General features: G+C 36.4%; 2 protein-coding genes and 1 pseudogene across 3 annotated transcripts in view; 2 read left to right on the forward strand and 1 right to left on the reverse strand.

The window, feature by feature from the left end:
• Positions 1-1,147: 1,147 nt before the first annotated feature.
• LOC139970197 (uncharacterized) lies at positions 1,148-1,657 on the reverse strand. The gene has a single exon (XM_071975836.1). The coding sequence runs from the start codon at positions 1,655-1,657 to the stop codon at positions 1,148-1,150; it is 510 nt and encodes a 169-aa protein (XP_071831937.1).
• A 4,649-nt stretch (positions 1,658-6,306) lies between these two features.
• The window catches only part of LOC139970272 (ankyrin repeat and sterile alpha motif domain-containing protein 1B-like), a 123,651-nt gene continuing 105,365 nt past the window's right edge, over positions 6,307-24,592 (forward strand). For both annotated transcript variants that reach the window (XM_071975941.1, XM_071975942.1), the window contains exon 1: positions 6,307-6,543. In XM_071975941.1, coding sequence (XP_071832042.1) covers positions 6,437-6,543 — 107 coding nt within the window. In that variant the 5' untranslated portion in view covers positions 6,307-6,436. The remainder of the gene's footprint in view (positions 6,544-24,592) is intronic.
• On the forward strand, positions 10,712-10,788 carry LOC139970343 (U2 spliceosomal RNA; annotated as a pseudogene).

Genomic DNA, 24,592 nt, shown 5'->3' on the forward strand with positions numbered 1-24,592 from the left:
TCCAATTGACACTATAATTGATAAACTGCCCTGGTAATAGTTGTTTAAATCTGGCATGAGATGGCTACGTGGCATCCGACAAAGTTCCATTCAACTTGAGCAATCACTGATATCAGACGTTAATGTAACAATTTAAAACGTAGATGTCTTCTTATTGGGGACATGTTTAGTAAAAGAAAATTTGTATGTCTTCCTAACCAGCATTTGTATTCATGTGTGGAAAGGGATTCAAGTGTCGCCGCATTGGTAACGTTGGTCATTTGAAAAACGATCGACTGTGATTCTAACCTGACAGGATTATAAAACTGTTGTCATCATATCAACGTATCATAATGCTTTCATTTGTTTATCTTCAATGTAGTTTATAGAACTGCTATTTTTTTGATAAGGCTCACTACGTAAAGTTGATTTGGTATTTTGTAGACGATTGTAATGAAAAGAAATAGTTCAATCAATAAGACCACAATTCAGCATGTTTTGTTATGTTTGATGTTGGTTTCTTGCTGGAGTACAGATTTTTGCATTACTTTGTGAATTATGCACGCGCCCCACGTGTCACCAGGGTCTCCACTGGGTGGAGGACTTTATATCAGAATAATGGTGGTGCGATTTCGAAAGCTAAACTTTTGGAGTTTTTCATTTTGAAAGTACCATCGAACTTAGATTCATGAGTGTATAAATGGCTTCTTTATTATAAATGAATACAACGATGTCATCACTAAAGCGGCTGTTGTCACTAGATTGCATGCACAAACTAATATGCAGAGACTCCCAAACAACTTCATTACAAATTGAAACTAAATATGTCCTATAAATATTCCTTTCAAACTTTGACGCCAACTTAATATAAAGAGAATGAGTAATGCAAAAACTTTGCAATATTTCGTTCAGGGAATTTGCTGCAAAATGAAATATGGTACGGTACCAACTATATATATATTTGTATATATATATATATATATATATATATATATATATATATATATACTATAGAGCAAAACTAGCTCTTCTTCAGTGCATGATCACCGAAGTGACAAGGAGTAGCAGGAATTGAAACTATTTTATACAGAAGATTGTCGGCATGGTTGTAAAGTCGAAGCGACTTACCGATTTCTGCTGAATTGAGCAGTCGTCGTCGTCCTATGAGTCATGACTGACCCTTTGTGACCCTATTGATGATGACGTTCCAACCACTTCTATCCTGGGCATATCGGTGAGCTGCGCAGATGTTCATGCCGGTGATCTCTTTTATCCCGTCAGCCCATCGAACTTTTGGCCTACCACGTTTTCGTTGACCCTCAACATGACCTTGGGTAATGTTCCTCTCCAAGTTGTCACCTTCTCTCCTAGAAATGTGTCCAAAATACTGCAGCTTGTTCTTATCTATCTTCTGACATAAGGTAACCTTAGCTCCAATTTGGTTCTTGACAAAATCATTTGACTTACGTTCCTTCCATGATATCCTCAGCATCCTCCTCCAACACCACATTTCAAAAGCATGGATTTTCTTTCTGTCTACTGCTCCAAGACCCCACGTCTCAGACCCGTATGTAGCGATTGGAAAGACCAAAGCATTCATTATATGGATCTTGGTGTTCCTTGAGATCCCTCTGTCTTTCCAGATATCAGTGAGGTTTACAGCAGATGATCTAGCCATGGCGAGATCATCTGCATGACCTTGGGTAATGATCTTCTGAATGAATTGAGCAGAAGTTTTAGAAATTCGGATTAATTTAATCCGCGTCGGATTATTTAAAAAAAAAAATATATATATATATTTTTTTTTTAATTTTTAATTGCAAAGGAATTGTTTTGGTTTATCTGGGACGGCAAATCGTTTCTGATGTTTAAACCGAATGGTGCCGTGGTCTTTAGGTTTAGTTCCCAGAAATTTTCTTTTCCTTTCCTAGATTTATCTGTCCAAGAATCGTTCTGGTCAATGGCAATAACACGCAAATCCTCAATTGAATGATTTTGGAGATTGAAGTGATTTGCAACAGGTTGGTTGATCTTTTTGGTTTTGATCGCCGATCTATGTTGTGTCATTCTCATTCTAAGAGTGTTTTTTGACTCTCCAATGTATTGTAAGTTACAAATATTGCAGTAGATGAGGTAAATGACAGTTTTGGATAGGCAGTTAATTTTGTGCAGAATTTGGAACGTGCGTTTGGTTTGGTTGCTCTGAAATGCCCCGGTCGAATCGACAAGTAAGCACGTTTTGCAATTTTGTGTACAAGGCGATGATCCTGTAGTTTCCGTTTTGCTTTCCCCTAATGGGGTGTCATCCCGAAAGGATGCCCGAACTAAAATATCCCGTAGGTTGCTGGGTCTTTTAAAAGCGATGACAGGTAATTCTGGGAAAACTGATTTCAGACGTTCGGTGCCTTGAAGTAGGTGAAAATTCTTCTGAATGATATTAGCCAGTGGTGGGAGACCATAGCAACTTCCTGGTTGGATACCAACTCCGGCGAATTCCGTGACGATGTTCGTGTGGCATACATTTAACATTGCTACCAGCGTGATGATTCAACCGGCGGCAGACGAAGCTAGCATATCGCCTGACCAAAAGGAAATCGGCATCTTCGGCCAGGAGCCCAAATACACTGACACAACAGCTACCTAGGCTTCTGAACAGTCGTTTGATTTCCATGATATGTATATGTTATTAATTAACATCTGGTCCATGTATAAACTACAAAATACTTGAAACATCAACGAAAACTTGCGATTCGTAATGCATTACTGCACTGTTCATAACATGCATTGAAACATACACTATTAATGTCTTCAATTTTATCTTCCGTAGTTATTTGTTAGGAATCAAAGCACTAGAATATCCCTGTTTTATTGGCCAAACGAAACTGTTTTACTGTCTGGTCTGAACCATTGCCTGTTTTGTAATATATGCCTTTAACGTGTTTACCTTGCCTTTAAATTTGAATGCAACGTGATAACTTCTTCACCTTTTCTCCGGTGTTTCAAACTAGCGCCTTCCCAATGTACGCAAATATGCCTTTTAACCTATACGTGCTGGTAATTTGTACTCTTTTATCCCACGAAAACTCAATTATGCTCTCGAATTTTCTACTATTGATACTGATATTTAGACTTCATATTATCGATGATTTATGTTAAAATTTCAAATATTCTTCTCAAATTTTCGATTTAACTTCGATATTTTCCAAGACTTTTTCATTATTTGGTCGAAAAATGTCGACCATTTACTCAAAATTATTAAATTACAAAGTCTTTAATTTATGCTCGCATTTTTGTTTCATGTCAGAATTTTATGACAAAGTAGCCGTTATTTAGATAATGTATCCCAAAACTCGTTGCCTGAACGTTTCGACTGGTTAATTTGAAAAAAAAATGGTGGCTCCTCATCTCCACATCATTACGACCATATTTCGTCGAATTTACGATTTTTTTATGTTGAAATTTCGACTTGTTCCTCAAATTTTAGACTTTTTTTATTAAAATTGCAAATTGTTATAATAATTATTTACAAATTTCCTGAAATATCAACATTTTTGTGAGTGTGCTCCACGAAATGTTTTCTAAAAAAAAAATTGAATTTAGAAAAGTCAACTCGAAATTTTACTTGAACTGTTAATCTTGACATTTTGTGGGTTATTAATGAAATGGTTCATTTATTAAGACTCTATACCCACATAAAGTTTTTAGTTCCAACGTTCATCAACATTTATCGAAACTTCAACGGCACACGAATTATAAGAAAGGAATAATTTATCACTTGATTACCTGACATTTTCTTCCCAATGATGCAAAAACCTTTCTCCTCCCGCCACTTTGATAATTGGGGGAACGGTTAGGTGGGGGGGGGGGGGGGGGCAAGGGAGTGGGTATCAGCTTCACCTCTGGCCTAGATATGCCTCCTACTTGTTTCAATATATGCCTCTGATAAACTAGTAGAGCATACACACAGATCGACGGTCATTACATCAGAAGCAACATAACAGATATCATTTGGAATTCATTACAGAACGTTATGAGATCGCTTTGCAAATTGAACTGATTGAATTGATGCCGATACAAACTATAACGTAAACGTCGTTGGATACTCTAAATACCTTTAACGTGTACGTTTTATAGTTCTTTAATTTCTTTCACGGGCTTTCCAATACAATTTAAGGCGTTAATTATCTCGATATTTCGATATTTTGGCTCAAAGTTTTCTTCTTTTTCAATATTCGTATAATAATTCGAAATTTCGAACGTCTATGAGAGTTATACTTGATGACTCTATTGCGTTATCAGTATCGATAACGCTTGAGCTACGAGTGTGGTTACTGGGAAAATTGAGACTTTTTAAATTGTGTCAGGCAAAAGTGCTAACTCCCCCAGTGGTAGAAATGTAGTGACGCCCTCTATTCCTCCTCTTCATACCCTCTGTAGATGCGTGTTATTCGTCACTGTACGACTATGGCAAGCCATGTGGGACAAACATTGCATAATATATCCGCGTATTAATTGGAATTTATACGCGAATGAATTGGAATATATAGGCGTATATATTATTAGCCAATCATATTATCTGCAGTGGTCAGGTCAGCTGAAAAGATAATTGGCGTTGATCTCCCTTCCCTGGAGTCGCTCTACATAGACAGGTCTCTTCGTAGAACGCAGCTCAATTTGAACGATCCTGATCACCCTGCCAATGCATATTTCAATTTCTTACCATCGCACCGCAGACTCCGTACCTTTAGAGGGAACAGGCGTTTTACAGCCAGTTTCTTTCCATCTGCCGTCAAACTTTATAATAACCTGTAATTTATTATTTGCACTTATTATTCTATTTTTCTATTTCTATTCTAAGGAGCTTGAGGAATGTTTTAATTTTCGATGTGTAATTTTATTGCTCATTGATTGAATAAAGAATCTGTCTGTCTGTCTGTCTGTCTGTCTGTCTGTCTGTCTGTCTGTCTGTCTATCTATCTATATGGCTTAAATATCTATCTATCTATCTATCTATCTTTCTATCTATCTATCTATCTATCTATCTATCTATCTATCTAAACCAATATATGCACGGATTAATTAGAATATACACGAAAAAAGAAACATTTTCGCTCTTGCTGTGTACATATACCAACGATAAATGTCTTGGCGGGCTGGCGAGATCGCTCCAAACAGCGAAACTTTACACATATAGGCTACAACACATGTATATTCGAATTAATACGCGTATATATTCGAATTAATACGCGGATATATTATGCAGTGTTTGTCCCACATGGCTTGCCATACACGAGAGACATGTACGCTGCGCAGGGTCCATGCTCAGCCAGTTGGGACAATTTCCTAACGCTAATACCTCTCCAAACTGTATTCCAATATTATGCTCTCAAAGCACTGGTATATTGTCAGTACAAACAGTCCCTAACCTTGATCTGATAGAAACATATGATATTCATACTGCCCAATCTGACAACAGGGGCGTAGCGAGCGGGGGGTGTGGGGGGTGTCACACCCCCCCAATAATTTGGTCGCTGTCGGCAAATTTTGGGTCTGTCGGCAAAAGGAGAAAAGGTGAAGAGAGCGGAAGGGGAAGAAAGAAGGAAAGCTGAATAGAGAAAAGGAGAACGGGAGCTTCTGCATCTAAGGACGTTTCAAAACTAAAAATTTTCCAAAGGGGAGGGGTAGACCCCCTACCCTTAGACCCCTCCCCCATTTCAGTCACCACTTCCAGATCCGTCGGCAAATCAAATTTGACTTAAAATATGCACCAGATTGCATCTAAGGACGTTTCAAAACTAAAAATTTTCCAAAGGGGAGGGGGAGACCCCCTCCTCTTAAACCCCTCCCCCATTTCAGTCACCACTTCCAGATCCGTCGGCAAATCAAATTTGACTTAAAATATACACCAGATTGCATCTAAGGACGTTTCAAAACTAAAACTTTTCCAAAGGGGAGGGGGACACCCCCGCCCCTTAGACCTCTCCCCCATTTCAGTCACCACTTCCAGATCCGTCGGCAAATCAAATTTGACTTAAAATATGCACCAGATTGCATCTAAGGACGTTTCAAAACTAAAAAATTGCCAAAGTCAAATTCTCCACACACCCCCCAACAAAAAACCCTTCGCTACGCCCCTGTCTGACAATACGAATGCTCTGAAGCGGGACATAAAATTACAGTATAGGAAAAATTGTCCCAACTAGGTTCCGTGCTATATCTCTGCACATATTTGTGAACAGAATCATAAATAAGAGATTCTTCAAGAGCGCCGTCATCCCGCTTTCCTTGTTGGTTGGGAATTTTGTGGTATGCTTGAAGCAAGTCGAATCAGTCATTGGAATCACTTAGATACCGTACCGTACTAAGAAATTCCCAAGAACAGGCTGCTGGCAAAGAAGTAACCATCTCAAACTAATACTTTGAACGAAAATGATACCAGAGAACACTTTCAGTTGAAATGGGAAAAGATACAGATTTGCTGGAAGCAGCACGTGTTGGAAATGCTATTATCATTGAAAGATTGTTATCAACAAAGCAGAAAAATGTTTTATCACAGGCATTAAGGTGAGTTGCGTAACTTGAATGCATGTTGATGTTATTGTGCTATTGAAGAGGCCTATATTAGTGAATGGCCTAGGCGTACAACACACCTTCCTTCACTAATTCAGCATTGCTGTTTAAATGATACTTGCTAGTCACACGCAGTACTAGTTATTAACGTGATTTACCCTACAGCTTGTCGTTTTCAACTGTTGTTAAGTTAGTGTGTCAAATTACTCGGCTTTCTAAAGTATCATCTTCGTGTTTCACAGTGTTGTCTTATTGACAACTAAATGGTTCAGTCTTGCTAATGTGGCAATACAATGATTGTTGCAGTTTGTTCATGTCATTGACTGATCGGTATTTCAGGCTAGCCTAGAGGAAAAAATAATAACCTTTACGGCTATAGCGAAATTTAGCCCAATAAGTTGGTTCAAGAGAAATGTAAAGCACATATTTAGGCAGATCGAACTTCACATTGAGGAAGGCCAGAGACTCAATGGCTCTACCTGGGTCAAGTCCTGGGCTTGTAGGAAATGCTAGTAAAATATATTCTCATAACCTACAGTAATATTAATGAAGGACATTAGGATATCAATGATTTAGACATTGACCCCCACCCTTGACTCCCAACCCTCCCCCTCCCCCATTGATGTGCAGAGTTAGCCTGCCCAATGTGAGAAATTAGCGTATAATCCTTGAGCCAAGCTCAACCCTTAAATTTTAACAATCAAAACCTCTGCCTTGCAGTAAATTCAGGGCACAGTAAAGTGGATTCCTCTTAGTGATGGTCCTACGTTATTTATCTAGGGTCAGGCTTACCTTATGTCATGGTCAATGTTATGCAGACATGTTTCTTTGTCCAGATCAAAACAGATTCCTTTAGATGTATTGTAACTACTGTATGTTGAAGATTCAATTGAATAAAATATAAATTGAAAAATTAGTACTTCCTTATGGAATCTGAACTATATATATTCAGAACTGCATATTGTGTACATGTTTCAGTTCATCAGATGTATTTAGGTCTCTAAACCAATTACTAAATGTCAAGCCAGCTAGATTTATGTACACAATTGTATACTAATGTTAATGAAACATCTTCAATAATTTACTGTTCAAATTTTGTGTAGAAGTTTCTTGTGTTGAAGTCTGAAAACATTGGTTGTCATGTATAAACAACCTGCTATTTATACATCGTTGCACTTATATAGTAGTTTGCCCATGTTGCCCACCATTTTGCAGTGCGATAGTGGATAAATTCTTTCCTATATTAACGTGATATTTGGACCTGGTTATCATTCACTTTGTTGAAGCTAAAATTTGCCATGGTACATGCGCAAGAACCAGCTCATGCACATGTCTTGTGTTACCTCCAACAGTTTGCATATAAAATAATCCTCTGTACATACAGAATGTGCAATGAAGCATATACGTATCATGTTACATGTATGTACACAATACTTACATCAACTGAGTGGAGACACATGTTGACCTACTGTAACTACTGTAAGTTTACATACTGTAGGCCTTGACTATAGTTCTTCATTTCAAAAAATGTAATTGTGTGATCTGGAAAAACTAAGAAAACAGCATTCAACCTAACAATTAGACGTGAAAGTTAGCATCATGGGTGAGACCTGGTTTGTATTTTGTGGGCAATTTATCAAAGCATTGTAATTTTGTGCATATAGACTTAACTTCAATACCAACCACAATGGCTTATAGGCACCATTTACATTCATACTGCTTGGCTTCGCAGTACTACACAATTTCTTTGTTTTTTTAACAATTTTAAAGCAGCATTTTGCGTTTGGTCTCCATTTTCTCCTTTTTTGACATGTCCATCAAGTTTTTTACATATATCAATCACAAAACAGCAAACTAAGATATTAGCCAAGTTTTCCACTGCCAACAACGTTAATTGGCGAGTAACTAAGGATAATTGCAGATAATGAGAAGAGTGTCCACGACAAATTCCACAGTTAAAATTAATCGCATACAGTTACCCAAACCCACTAGTTTGAATTCAACCAATCAGAGATGCAGGTTTAGTTATGAGCCGTTGCTAAAAATGGATTCAAAACTTTGCGTTGGTAACTTGGTACAACCAGGGAGATGTATGGACTCCCTTGTACAACTGCCATATAGACTGTACACAAATAAAGCATGCTGTTGTATTACATACCTAGGCCTATTGGTCAATGAAGTTCGTAGTGTTTAAATATTCATATTATGGGCAAGGTTTATTGGGTTCTAACGGAAAATATCTTGGAGAAAAACAAAGTTCAAAGTTGCAAATTTCCGACTTTTATGCCACCATTTGAAGTAAGATTTAAATAGATAAGCTAGTTATGTATGTCGTTATGGCATAGTAGAGTCAGTGAGGTTGAGAAAAATCATAGAAAAGGACGCAAAATGCTGCTTTAAGAACATTGATGTTTGATTGATTTTTGCAAACTTAATTTGCAATGTTAAAGCATTGGCAGCATAATTTTGTACATATGTTGCTATGTAATTTGACATGTACACATGTATGATAATATGTTTAATGAGCTACAGTAGTATGCTCAGACCTTTACTGTACAGTATTATTTGGACCAACTAGATACAAACTTAATTTACACTGTTACAGCAATGGCAGCATAATTTTGTACATGCATGTATGTTGAGCTATACATGTATGTATACACATGTATACATTATAATATTTTGAATGAGCTACTGTAGTATGCTCAGACCTTACTGGCCTCTTCAGAGTAGCGTTTTTGTCCTTTTTCATTGCTGTAGCACAAGGTGTGGTTAATGTTGTAACATTTTCCTTAACTGTACAGTACTACCTGCATGAGTCATGCTAGACCGTAAAACCTTGGTTTCAACTTTGGATTTCATATATGAAGGTTACAGTACACTTAATTCATGATTAAATGTGTGGAAAGCAAAGCTAACTATTAATGTAGTTCATGAATGTGTTCGAGTGGAGGGAAATTATAATTAATTGATAAAATATATTTTATATATTCAAGCAAACTGTTTAAAATTATAAGAAAATTTGCTGCATGAGTCACAGGAAATTAGGATTCACAAAATGAACAAAATGTTGTTGATTGCTTTTTAGAAATGGATAAAATATTGTGTGACGAAAATGATCACACAAAATGATTCAAATGATGTGTTTAATAGTACTGTACTTGTTGCCAATTGATGTCAGTTTGTTTGTATGGATTGCTGGACCTGTTTATCCTCCTCTGTAGTCCGAGAGGTACATATCAGAGACTGCACAGTAACATATCAACATAGAAACCTGTGCAATAAAGATGACATCGATTATATCCATGGAACAAACATGCAAATAACCTGTGTGATGTGGTAACAGTTCTTAGTCATTGTTATGCAGTACTTTACATGGTACAGTTTGTTTTGTACACTGACTGTCCTCATGGACACACAGGTTTGTGCAAAGAACTGAGTCACAACTATATATCAATTCTGGAAAACCAGGCAAGTATATTGCAAACTGCTATGCAAAAATGGTCAAATTGTTATGCAAATGGTTAAGATACAAAGCAGATTTTTTATTTTGTGAAGCATTAATTAATTGCACATGAGACAAGCTTTCAAGCCTTCCCAAGATGCTACACAAAATTTAACAGTCAATTATATATTCCCTGAAAACTGATTGAAATTGTCTCAACACACATGTATGGAACCGTTCTCAAAAAAAAAAAAAAAACCCAGATATAAAGCTAGATATTATCATAGGTGAACAAATATGAGGATATAATCGGAAGAATATCACTGCACATCAATTACAGTACATCTGATTTGGCACTTTCTGAGCACGCTCCCCTGGGGCTACAGCTTTGAATGAGCCATTGAGATAATCTGCACACATATTCCATGTATTGTACAGGAATCCCATTATCATCAACAACAGTAAATCAGTTAAGAGGATTACTCTCAGGTTCTTTGTACCCTGGGGTCAGGCCAACTCTGAATCTATAGACCTATTGTGTGTGTCTCAGTATAAGCTACCTGTATCTGTTGTGTACATAGATACATCTCTGAAGTAACTGTTAATGCTACAGTTTATAAGTTACATTCCTACTACCATCAACTTCTGAGGCTTACTTTTAGGGCATCCTTTGTGAATCGGGTTCAAGAGGGTAGCATCTATAGTACAGTTTACAGGATAGCTTCTCGGCCTTTTGGCTAAGATCATGTGTAGCATCTGTTCCCTTTTGAGGGGAATGGTGATGCACACCCGACGATCACACAGTCACAGTGCCGATGTGGGGACTTGGATTGAGAGCGGATCAGTCGTTTGGTAGTGTGGTTATCATGCCCAGGTTCTTTCCTGGGCGACTTTCCTAAAAAAAAGTTTACAGGATGGTGTGTTCCTGTTGTAAACTTCAAAGTTAAATATAGTCTGGAATGGACTTGTCTTAACAGGAATGTGCCTGAAAAGTCCTAAATTCTGAAACCTCCAAGTTAACAAATTTGACAGGTAAAGGACTCAGTGTGTGAACATATTTTGAGTCACTGTAGACTGGAAATAAAATGTTGTTAGACTATATTCAATGAGCATAACATTAATTGACTTAAATGTAGCACTTGTCATTTTCTGTTGGTTTTAACTTTTTACTCACATCTACTAAGTACAGTAGTTATATTGGTACTAATTTAGAATCCGTACCATTTCTGTTAATCCGTACTATTTCTGTTAATCCATATATCCCGCTTACTATCTCTCTCCCACATTCATGTAATCACTCCCTATCTCCACCTCCCGTTCTTCTATCTCCTAATCCTAACCGGATTATACATACAGTTGTTATTCTGCCGATTAGAAGTAAGCCTTCCCATTCATATGGTATGGATTCTAAATCTATAGGCCGTTATATGTTATATATACATCTAGTTTTATGTAACGCTTTTCAATGTCACATATAACTTACTTCTTACGGTGCACTGTTTGTAGGTCTGAACATGCCATGTTTACAACATTGATTGTGCAAAATGTTGCTTGGATTCTTGAAAAGAATATTTACAAGACAGGCAACACAGACCATGTCAGTGGGTTCAGTTCCATGTACTGTATGTTGTGTTCACTTGTATTATACAGCGACCAGGCTGGTGAAATTTACTTGAACACGACAAAATACTCCTATGTTTATAATGTTAAGTGGCCTGACTGGTCTGTTTATCAGATCGAAGATCTCTAAATATTTTTTAGAACTTGCGTTTTGTTTCTTTGACCAGCTGATCGGCATAATTGAAAATTGGCTAATTATTAATCGAAATTGAAACTTAGGCTAAAGAAATTGGCTTTTTTAGAACAGATTAATAATACATCGCAAGTTACAATAAGTGGCTTTGTTGTGCAACAAAAATAAGAAGTTCAATATTGGTTTGTTGTTATCGGCATTGAGGCTTAAGTTAACCAATGATACCAATATTCCGCTGATATTGCAAATATAGGTCAATAATGATATCATTTATATACTATTGTCTTTTTAGCCTTTGAAGAAGATCCTGCTAGGATCGAAACGTCAGGCCAACTTACTTTTACACATTCTCCTACACAGGCTTTTAGTGGATTTATAAGCAGTTTGCTAACAGTTTTAATTTTAATATTTTGATAAACTATTGTCAACGCAACACTATTTCAAAGTTTCAAGGTCAATGCCAGGTAGCCGTACTGGATATTAAACATTTTAAATTGAAAGTACAGTATTTATCTACAGTAGCTGATGTGTACATATGTATATGTACAGTACTAGGCAAAGGCTCTTCATAATATTATACATGTAATGAATGAATGTCAATTAAATGCTACCAGCAAAAGTAACGTCAGAACATTTAGAATTGAAGGTACTGTATTTGATAAACAGACTTGAAAGTTCCATATATTTAGAACTTTATGCTCAGTAAACAAACTTGAATTACACACTGTGTAGAACTTTCAATTAGTGTCTAGGCTTTAAATGTCATAGACTTACCTATCAGATTATTCCAATATAAACTGTACAGTGTGTTCATTCAGGAAATAATTGGTAGCCTTGCATGACTACACTTAATTTATAAAAGTGTAAACAACACTCTTAATGAGGAGGCAATTCACATTTCAATGAAACAGCCTGGAATAATTCAGTACTGAAATTTTATGGATTTTGCGGTGCGATGCTCGATCCATTATTCCCCGAAGTTGGATACTGTGTAAACTACTGCATAGATATTGAAAAAAAAATCATGAAACAGAAGAATCTCAAGTCAAACTGTTCATTGATTTGATCTGTTCATTTTATTCTGTGATTTGGATTCAATTGATGAAAACTACCCCTAACTTTTTTACCAGCAAAGCTCTACGTGAATGGTGTTATATTTTACGAAGTATTCTTATTCTTGTATCAGAGAGTTTAACTTTTCTAATTTCTACTGAACTTGATAATTTTTTATATCATTGCTTGTAATTTGTGGTACGACGCATTGAGATGTTTTTTTACATGTAACATTTGCGCCTTTAAGAATATTTTTACATTACATTACATTACGCCTTTGAGATGTGCAGAAAAAAACAATACTGCAGTATTAAATTTCTCAACAAAAGGTGAAGGAAGAACTGTATACAGTAGGTTCAGATATTTCCAACCAATCATGATATATTTATCAGATTAGGTCCCCTCTATAAAAAGAACCAATATCTGCAGCAACATTTCTCTCAGAAAGAAGTCAATAAAGAGAAAGGCAAAATGGCCCATTTGCATAATCATTTGATTGTTTGAGGTTAAAGACCGTAGTGTTCGACCGATTGTATGACAATCGGTTTTACCGATTACCGATTATTTCCTGTGACAATCGGCCGATTGCCGATTACCGATTACCGATTATTTCAAAATTTTCGCGGAACTGGCCTAATGTATGATTAGGTGTTATGCATGATTACCAATATCTAGGCCAATACAATCAAAGATGTAAATGAACGACTGAACTTTTCACAGTTAAGATTAATGGAGCACGATTATAACGAGGAGTCGCAATATTGCAATCCCGCCACAACACAGTACTGTACAGACTACAGAAGGAGGAAAATAGTAGCAATTGGCTACGAAATGAAAAACAAAAAAGTTAGGGACAGGTTTTACAACTGCTATTAAAACAATTATCAGTGTTGCAACTCTAACGTAAATAAAGTAAAAAGTATATCGCACGTGTAAATAAAATATTCGTTATTTCGTTAGCTGATATCGAAATATATAATCTGATATGAAAAATAATGTGTAGGCCTAAGAGTAAGTTGGCCTGACGTTTCGATCCTATCAGGATCGAAATGTAACGCCACATTACTTATAACATATTCTTACACAGGCTCTTTAGTGGATAAGCAGTTTGCTAACAGTTTTATTTTATTATGAAAAATAAAACAATCTCGAACGTTTGCTTCAAGTTTTCAATGATTACCATCTGCACGGTAAAACTTCCGATCGATTGAACGTTGTTTCAAACGATCATACACAGTAAGTCAATGGAGAAGAGAAATTACACACTAAAGTGCCATTGACTTTGTCGCGGCGTGTCACTTGAAATCAGACTTGCTTTTAGTCGGTTGCGGTAAGGAGTTTAGTTACTGTTAGCAGGTATGGTACATGCGGCATAGGAAAAAAGTTCATCGGGTTTTTCGTAAAAATTTGCGTAAGAATGTTTGCCTAATCACAAAATACTGTTATGCAGTAGAACTTCTGAGGAATGTCGCCAAACGTGTTTATGGATATTTAGGTGTATTAAGAGCCTTGATTTCATCATTTTATGCCATTTGTAAAATCTTGGGCGCATTTTCAAACTTAACAGTTCTGAAGCTCAACTGTTCTTCAGCCAGACTAGCCTACGTAGTGTTCTCACAATGAACAAAGCAGAATGTTATTGTTTTCACTTTCCAGTTTTCACCTATGGTGAAACGGCCAAAGTGGTTCAAAAGTATACTGATTTGGTGATTATATTTAGCATAGACAATTTTTCTTTCCCATCAATCGTTTAACATGATGACAGGTGGTTTTGCTAGATGCAACAAGCGAATTAAACAAATACGTCGTTCCCCTAAGCTTATCGGAGGTATACTGTGTGTTTTTAAGCAGACTACTGCTGCCAAAACTGGATAGTATATCGAACAGCATTTGTACCAACTCGCGCGAGGGACTTACGATACCGTTACACGGTAGATAAGCCCACCTTCCCCGGCTATGGATAGCATTGAATCGAATGATAAAAATGTTTTCTCCCGTTGTGGTTGTGGTGTATCAAAAGCGCGGAAAATACAATCCTTTATGTGGAACGTAAAATCGGTTCCAACTAATCGGTAGCGTAATGGATTTTGCCGATGCCGATTATTTACCGATTGTCTGATAATCGGCCCGATGCCGATTGTCGGTCGAACACTAGTTAAAGGTCAAAGGTCAAATTTGAGGTTAAAGGTCAATCATATTACCTCTCCATACCTATTGTGTAACATATATACTGTGTTTGGTGTTAATCCTGAACTTGCGGACATTTGTAAATTTTTGTACTGCAATTAATGGAAAGCTACTTGCAACTTGGCGAACCATACACCACTATCCCGTTTACATTGTTCACTAAACATGGTTATTCCCTGATGTGAAACTCTTGTAGTGTAAGAGTCTTCAAACATTTATATGTAGAATGGTTAATTCCGAAGGAGGTAGGATGTATCTCGAGAGGATATAGAGGGTGCTATGCAACAATGGTGGAGTGAATAATGGCGGTGGCTTTCATGATTCAAGACAACCATGTAGATTGCACTGGAAAACTTGCCGAACTTTTAGCATGTTAAAGTTTGGGCTTAGAATACCAATGACTTGTACACATGTACTGTATGGCTCTGCCAGAACTATCTACAGTAGGTGACAAATTAATGCTGGCAATGCTGTTGAACTTACATTACATACATTATGTACCCATGGAAGCATGTTGAAGCATTGTTTGTCAAATGCTGCAGCAACATTCCTGGCACTATGATGTGTTTTTTGAGTATGTATGTATCATTGCCACATGTTGTATTAATATGTGTTTTGTGTTAAGGATACCTGTGGTTATAGTGGTTTTCTTATAAACTCTGTATTAACATTGCAAGCATGTGATCCTGTACTTAGAAATGCCAGAGCTGTAAATTGAATTGGAAACATGTGGCTAGCAATTTCCTCCCCAGTCAAAAATTAAACTTCCTAAGTGCATATTAAATAATCTTGACCTCAAACTCCTACTCACATTGTAAGAAAAGTCCAAGTCAATGGAATGTGTGCTGTACTTACACACAGTTCATACATTAAGTGTACTGTAGTACAGCATGCAGCTTGGTTAAATAGTAAACTTTACCTTGAACTGGGTAAGAGTTCAAAGTAAACAGTCAGTCAATGATAAACAGTGGAGAGGGGGTTTTCTCGGAATCATTAACATTCTTACTAACGAATGGTTATTGTTTATAAACATTGAACTTCTAATTAATGATCTAGCTTGTGTCCTGATCTGTGATGACAGCAAACTGAATTGATTATATGGATAATGTACAATATTAATGGTAAAATGTTGACTGTCTGACATCATGATGAAATAAAGGTACATGACTTAGCATGCATGCTTTGTTGCATGCAGTTCCCTGTGGTATAATATGAGGATAAGGGTTGTTAGGATGGGTGTGAAGGTAACTTGGGTGGCATTTTGACCAAGGGCCTGCTCTGGCATAGTTCAGTTACTGTGGCAACAGTATGATAATGCACTCCACTGCAATTTGAAACATGAAGTGCATTAAAACAGCACTTGGACTGAAATGAATCATTAAAGTCAAAACATGAACTGTTGTTTTAATCCACAATATTGGCAGCAGAACTGTGATGATAGGGGAGGAAATTGAAGTAAGACAGTATGATAGACACAACATTAAATATGTATTGAACTAAGAGACCTACATAGTTATAGGGACAGCTAGAAAGCCTTGGTAACACATGTATGTGATGCTAGCTAGATTAAGAAACCCCATTCATTGGTTATCTGGATAATATATGTTGCAACCAAATGCACAATGATGCAAATAGATCTCTTAAAATACATACAATGAATATCAACATGACAATTTTTACCAATGACCTAAGAAGGTATTAACACAGACCACGGCAAAGTTTTAAGAATATTTCCTGATTTACTTCACTCCTCTCTTACCTGTCTCCGGACTACAACACTAACGCGTTGGTCGTAAGTAGCAGAATTCCAGCAAGAAATCGTCAGTTTGGCATAATTGAAAACGGATTTCATAAAAACATGCGTTTTCCTTTGGAATGGTAAATTCGGAAGGAAGAGAGGGTGCGCGGTGACTTATGGGAGAGGTCCCCGGGGGCGCAGTGCTAAAATTATACCAGCGGCGTCTAGGTAGACTAGGAAATGTGCGTTAGTGTTGTAGGAGACAGGTACAGTAAGTATCGCCGTTCGTAAATACCCAAACCAGTGAGTTTTGGGGTGTTGTCGTTTGGACAACCAGGTCTCACATTTAGTTAAATATCCAGAAATGCTACAGTACCACAATAATGAAGAAAGTTCAATTTATAAATTTTCTGCATACTGTAGTGAGAGTTGTGAAGGTTTTGGCGCATAAAATACCAGCTTTATTCCAGCAAAGCTCTCCTAGTCTCCTTCTAGTAGAGCATAGGCCCTACCACTATTTTTGTTTTATTTTAGTATCTCCAGACTGGTGGAGGGTGTTTCCAATTTATCAATTTACCTGAAAAGGTATTTGGTGGCATTTGTCAAGTTACAATGCAAACTGAATTTGGTGTTAACAACTAGGCGTCCGCCAAAAGACCTCAAAAACTGATTTTGGTTGTCGGAACAGAAATTTGTTCTTCTACGTAAACCGGACGTCGGAAGACCTTTAAAAAGTTTCTCTTAGCACTGATGATTTTCTAAAAGTTCTATTTTGGCACATGTGGCGTTTGACTCTGGACAGCCAATACTTAACATTTTCAAAGCTGTACAGTACTGTAAGTACATATGACATAAATGTCATTTGAACCCGGACATCCTAAGTTGAAATACTTCCGCCTCATACAATTGCTCACCACTGGACTCCATTTTTGTACTGTTGAGATGTCACTGCAGTATGTCCATATCTGCTTTTTCTTGTTTTCTGTCATGAATCAGACAGACAGACGGTACATTTTGCTTTTTCTGTCTCAATAAAGGAAGGGATTCGTGGTATATCAGGAAGTTTTGTGCTGTCAATTTCCTTCCAGGTTTTCTTTTTGTTTATATTGATTTGTGTATAGCTCTTGTCCAATCATTATGGTTTTAAAAGGCTTCACGGTTAACCGGTTTCATCACCAAAACCGTTTTGTGCTGTCAATTTCCTTCCAGGTTTTCTTTTTGTTTATATTGATTTGTGTATAGCTCTTGTCCAATCATTATGGTTTTAAAAGGCTTCACGGTTAACCGGTCTCATCACTAAAACCGTTTTGTGCTGTCAATTTCCTTCCAGGTTTTCTTTTGTTTAGATTGATTTGTGTATTGCTCTTGTCCAATCATTATGGTTTTAAAAGGCTTCACGGTTAACCGGTCTCATCACTAAAACCGTTTTGTGCTGTCAATTTCCTTCCAGGTTTTCTTTTGTTTATATTGATTTGTGTATAGCTCTTGTCCAATCATTATGGTTTTAAAAGGCTTCACGGTTAACCGGTTTCATCACCAAAACCGTTTTGTGCTGTCAATTTCCTTCCAGGTTTTCTTTTGTTTATATATTGATTTGTGTATTGCTCTTGTCCAATCATTATGGTTATAAAAGGCTTCACGGTTAACCGGTTTCATCACCAAAACCGTTTTGTGCTGTCAATTTCCTTCCAGGTTTTCTTTTTGTTTATTTTGATTTGTGTAATTGCTCTTGTCCAATCATTATGGTTTTAAAAGGCTTCACGGTTAACCGGTTTCATCACCAAAACCGTTTTGTGCTGTCAATTTCCTTCCAGGTTTTCTTTTTGTTTATTTTGATTTGTGTAATTGCTCTTGTCCAATCATTATGGTTTTAAAAGGCTTCACGGTTAACCGGTTTCATCACCAAAACCGTTTTGTGCTCTCAATTTCCTTCCAAGTTTTCTTTTTGTTTATATTGATTTGTGTATCAATGCTCTTGTCCAATCATTATGGTTAAGGCTGTGCAGTGTTAACCGGTCTCATTACTAAAACCGATTTTTTGAAACTGTTTCGTGGTACATCAGCAATCACACAAAAAATCAGAGAATGTGAATCATGCAAAACTACAGTCTGTTAAATTATATGCATAAGACTGACTAAAGAAATGGTTACTGTGAATGCATAATTGGTACACAAGTACATTATATGTGCATAAATAAAGAAGTTAATTGCATTACAGAATACTGTAGAAGCAATGTGCTAAATGTTGTACACAGGGCAGGAACAAAATAAGGCAATAGTACACAGAGATGCCAACCAGTACAATTTTATCGTATTTAGTACGATAAAAAATGTGAAATATGATAATACGATTCGCCTCTTGAAAATACAACTTTTCATCTTTCAAACAAAAAAAAAATTTAATTTTTTTTTTTCATAATTTTTTTTTTTAATAGTTGATCAATAATCTTGCTTCATGCTGCAATTCATATTTGATTATAATTTGAAATATCTGACACATTTTTTCTTTTAATTGGTTTATAATGTCAGTTAACAGGAATGTGGCTCATATTTCCATGAGTATAATGCTAGAGTCTATACAGTAATTTTTTTCCCACTTCTACTTCTGGCTTGAACCAAATTCTCATTGGCCTAAAATATGCAAGCAATTAAGCTGTATCATTATTCTCATTATGCATTTAAACACCCTTTTTGCATCATAAGCATTATTACAGATGCTTTGCAATTTTCTCATTCTAGATGTTATTGAAAAAGCAAACATTTTACTTGCCCGTTCTTACCAGTAAAACATTTTTCTGACATTTAACTGGCGGGGGGCCTACAGCCAGTGGTAGTGTTTTCTTGTGAAAATCTGATTTTTCTCTCAAAAATCAGATTTTTTAGGATTCAGTTTTGTTTTTTTGTGTCAAGAGGTTGGAATCTCTGAGTACATGTGTTGATCCTTTGAGGAAATAAGTTCAATCATCCTAGGCTACATTTTATTTCCACTTCGGCAGTCAAATTTCCCTTTGTGGTTGGTTGTCCAAAGGAAAAGTGCATTTTGTAAGATTCATACAATATAAAAAACAAATATATACTGCAATAATGTATCATCCCTAGCCTAGGTCTACATGCATGAAAGGAATAAGTTGTTACGTCTTGAGTATTAATGTCAAGAAGAAGCATTAAAATCATATCAATCTTCAATTGCTTTGTCATTGAAACAATTTGAAGCAATTGACGGATGGGCTTGTTGCAAATGAAAGTTGATCATGTGACAAGAATACCATTGAAAGTTGAAACCAAATTTCTCTTTGGATAAACTTTAGAACCTGAAAGCCCTGTTTACTATACAGTAATTGTATTACAGTAATACAGTAGCGTTACATGTATACATGCTAAATTTATGTCGGTTAATCAAAATTTAAAAAGTAATAATTCATCTGAATATGAACATTTCAGTTGCTTATTCATTGAACATGTAACATTGTGGAAAGAGTTATCAACATCAATTCAATATGTTGAGATTGCATGTTTTGCTATCTGATTGAGGGGCCTTATCATGTTACGATCTATTCTATTAGGACATCTATTGGGCTGATGTGAATAAAATAGCCCAGTGCAACTTGATTCTGAACCGGAAGTAATTTTTATCTAGTGTGGTTCCTGGATGTTGGCATTAGTTTTCCAGTTTGTCATGTTGGGTCTGACCAGAATTTTTATTGTCGATTCCTGCTAAAAGCAAAAGGAATTGTTGCGGTCATGATGCTGTGTAAGCGTGTGTATATATGGGACACCTTGGATTGTTAACACGATAACTCAATAACTGTTAAATGGACTTCAAACTTTGTTTGTAGATGTACCATATATAATATTGAGTTCTCGGCTACTATTGTTTTTGGCTGGGATCAAAGGTCATACTTGGTTGCCAGTGGTCAAACTGTGGAAGCATTGTTAACACGATATCTCAAGAAGAGAAGCTTCAATGAATCTCATGCTTGGCATGTTCATGTCCCATATTTAGTAGAGTAACCCTGCTGAAACTGGTGGAGGTCAAAGGTCATTTGAGGTCAACAGATGTCAAAGTCTGAAAACAGTTTCAACATGATAACTCCAAAATTGAAGCAACAATTAACCTGTGAATTCTCCAATGCTATGATTTTCTTTTGGTGAACATACAGTAGTTTGGTCAAATTCAGTTCAGTTTAGTTTTGTAAAGGGCTCTGTAGGTCTTCAACAGAACAAACAGTCCATCCAGGAAATGAAATCTGCTTCAGTCTGTTGATAATCTTTAATACTCTCATTTCAAAGTAATCCACTCAGGAGGCCCTTATCAGTTTTCACTCTCTGAGCTTCAAGGGGTCAATATGTTATCTCAAGTGGTGGAAAATTGGCTTAAAGGGTTCAATAGGTTATATATTTCAAATGAACTTCAAATTATCCATTTTACTCTATGATTTATACTAGATTCCATTTATTTCAACGCTAGAGTTGTAAACATATTTCACAGTTAATTAACAATGTCATGTAGATTTATCATTCATTAATAACAATTATTACAGGTATTGTTGCAAGGTGGCAGAGCTGATTGTATTAATACATACAGTAGATCTATCATCATGTGTAGATATTTCACAAAGGAAGATTGTTCTTTCTGGATATTGAAACATTTGGAATAAAAATTCTATACTGTAAAATCCTTACCAGTGAATGAAATGGTCGATGCACACAAGGGAGTGCACTACAAATAAGAGCTGGAAATCTCTTGATGTTTTCTGGTTGTCACTTAATTCTTGGACAAAATTTAACTCACTTGCTCAGATACATGATTTCAGATAGTTTTATTGGAATTATATGGCAAGGAATCACAAAGCCACATGGCTTTCTTGTTTAAATTGACTTAGTTTTTGTTCCCAAAATTGTTCACAGCTGAATATATTGGACATTACAGACTGTACTGAGTACTACTGTATGTACAATACAGTAGAATATAGTACTGAATTCAGTGCAGAACTAAAAGCGATACTCACATTTGGTACAGAAATTTACTGAACAAAGTACAGTCAGTTCTGGGTATTGAAGACAGTGTTAGTCCTTTCACTGGATACAGGACATAATATTGACAGTACTACAGCAGTACTAAATAAAGGATGCAAATATCAGAATACTATATGAAATAAAGTAAGTATGGACTGGATTTCAGAGTAATATATAATGGGTATCGTATGGGAGGAAAGTATCTCATTAATATTGTAATTTCTTGTGAGCGCAAATCAGGCCCACATGTGAATAGATACCTGTTAGTCCTTACTGCATAATTAGGCGATCGTTTTTGTAGGAATTTACTTCGCTCCTCTCTTACCTTTCCCTACTCCACAATTGCACTTTCCTATCTACCTAACTACACATTTGGAAACGTTTTAGCACCCTAGGCCACGCCCACTAATTCCTCCTTCTGGATCTACCACCCGGAAGTATACTACACATAATTTTCCGCGAAATTATCACTTGTGATTTTACGACTATTTTTCCCGTTTTTGAAAACATCCTTGGATATACAGTATAATTCAGTTGCTGAGACCTTCTTTCGTCCCTGAACCAAGAAGAACTCATAAGTATCCTTTTATTTGTTTGTAGGAATTCGTCTGAATTGTTCTTGTTGGATGACAAAAGCATCATAAGAGCCAATCAAAAGTCGTGCCCAAATGTAAGGACTCTCATATTTCTGAGTACTTCCTATGTTCATCACTTGAAATCGCTACACAATGCCTAGATACTACCGACATACCTACAGTGTGTACGGTAAAGTCACACATGGCATTAATTAGTTAATGCTGTCATTTATTAACATTCTTCTGAACAGAAACCATAATTGCTTCGGTTTGATGATATAAATGCACTGTCAAGGGACTTCAGATTAACCAATTAAAATAATTACGGAACAGGTTATAGGTCGTTACCTTCTTCTCTGAGCATGAACAGATTCTGCGGTAATGTAAGCATTGTGAATAATGCCTGAGTGACTTGTTTTTAAAGACAACCAGATACAGTAGCTGAATACATAGAGATGTTCAGTATAATGCTTCAACCTGTGCATTAAGTGTCATCATGTAAAGGTCATGTAATGTTCAACACATAATTAGATACATGTACCCCTCATTTTAACACAGATTGATGTTGTTAGGATACCATTTTGGATGCACAAAGTTCTACAGAAAGACAGTTCTATGAACATTTGAACTTAATTATTCGCTCTGAAGGTGGTCGTATCAGAAGGAAGTGTTTGTTGGTATTGTGTAGTATTTAAGCCTTAGAACCTTCCTTGTATTTAAAGTTCGAACCATAACCCAATATGTCTTAAAGCAGCATTTTGCATCCTCGACTATGATATTTCTCAACCTCACTGACTCCACTATGCCATAACGACATACATAACTAGCTTATCTATTTATATTTTACTTCAAATGGTGGCTTAAAAGTCGAAAAAATTGCAACTTTCAACTTTGTTGTTCTCCAAGATATTTTCCGTTGGGAACCCAATAAACCTCGCCATAATATGAATATTTAAACACTACGAACGTCATTGACAGATACGTAATATAACACCACGCTTGATTTGTGTACAGTCTATATGGCAGTTGTACCAGGGAGTTGCATAACAACTCCCAACGCAAAGTCTTGAATCTATTTTTAGCAACGGCTCATAACTAAACCTGCAACTCTGATTGGTTGAATTCAAACTAGTGGGTTTGGGAACTGAATGCGATTTAATTTTGTATGTGGAATACTCGCCAATTAACGTTTTTGGAAGGGAAAAACTTGGCTAATATCTTAATTTGCTGTTTTGTGATTTGATGTAGGCCTATGTAAAAAACTCGATGGACATGTCAAAAAAGTAGAAAACGGCGACCAAACGCAAAATGCTCATGAATAAACATACTATTCACTGATTGGTGGAATTCAAACTAGTGGATTTGGAGATATGAAAACTTTGTCGAGGACACTTTTACTCGTTATCGATATAAATCGTTAATTACTCGCTAATTAACGCTCTTGGCAGGGTGAAACTTGGATGGTATCTTAGTTTGCTGATTTATGATTGATACATGTAAAAAAATCGATGCACATGTTAAAAAGGTGGAAAAAAGCGACCCAACGCAAAATGCTGCTTTAAGATCAGAACAATAATAAATATTCATAATAATAATAATAACAATAATAATAATAATAACATGAAACAACAAGAGAACAAAGTGATGGAATTATTGTAGTGGACACTCAACAGGTTTAATTTAACCATGCTGAAAAGGAACCACCTTAGTGTGATTTAAGTGTGTTTTTAGCAAGGCTAGCCTTGACACATTACAGTACATTGGCTATGAAAGTGTCTAGATGAAAATTTAAGTTCATGCAATGTTTTGCAAAGAGTTTGTTCAAATGAGCTAGGATATTTCTTCAAATTGAGTTGAGGGATCCTGTCATTGGCTGAACGTACAAGAAATGCTGTTACCCCGATGCCCCCCCTCCCACCCTCCCTTCCCCTCCCCAACTTCTTACATCCTCATTCCAATATGTCACCCAACTGGATGTCTAAAGGTGTAGTACTTACATGTACATACCGTATGTATCAATCATTTACAGTCTGTTTGCATTATTGTAAAGCACATTATGGTTAAACAATGTTCATCTTTGTTTTGTAAAATGTGTTATTGTTTCCTCAGCTATAAGTGGTTTTTTGTTTGTTCAAAATGACTGTAGAATGTCTGCATGTTAGTAAGTCCTTCAACCTTCAAGTCTCTGTAGCTTTAGGACTGATTGACTTCAAGACTACTTGACTGTTGCCATGGATATCAAACTACAGTACAACCAACCTATGTACTTCACCAAT

This window comes from Apostichopus japonicus, chromosome 7 (genome assembly GCF_037975245.1).
Source record: "Apostichopus japonicus isolate 1M-3 chromosome 7, ASM3797524v1, whole genome shotgun sequence".
Lineage (NCBI taxonomy): Eukaryota > Metazoa > Echinodermata > Holothuroidea > Aspidochirotida > Stichopodidae > Apostichopus > Apostichopus japonicus.

What these genes read in the sequence shown, in the direction of transcription:
- LOC139970197 (XM_071975836.1), bottom strand. Translation starts at nt 1,657, where the DNA reads ATGGCTAGATCATCTGCTGTAAACCTCACTGATATCTGGAAAGACAGA.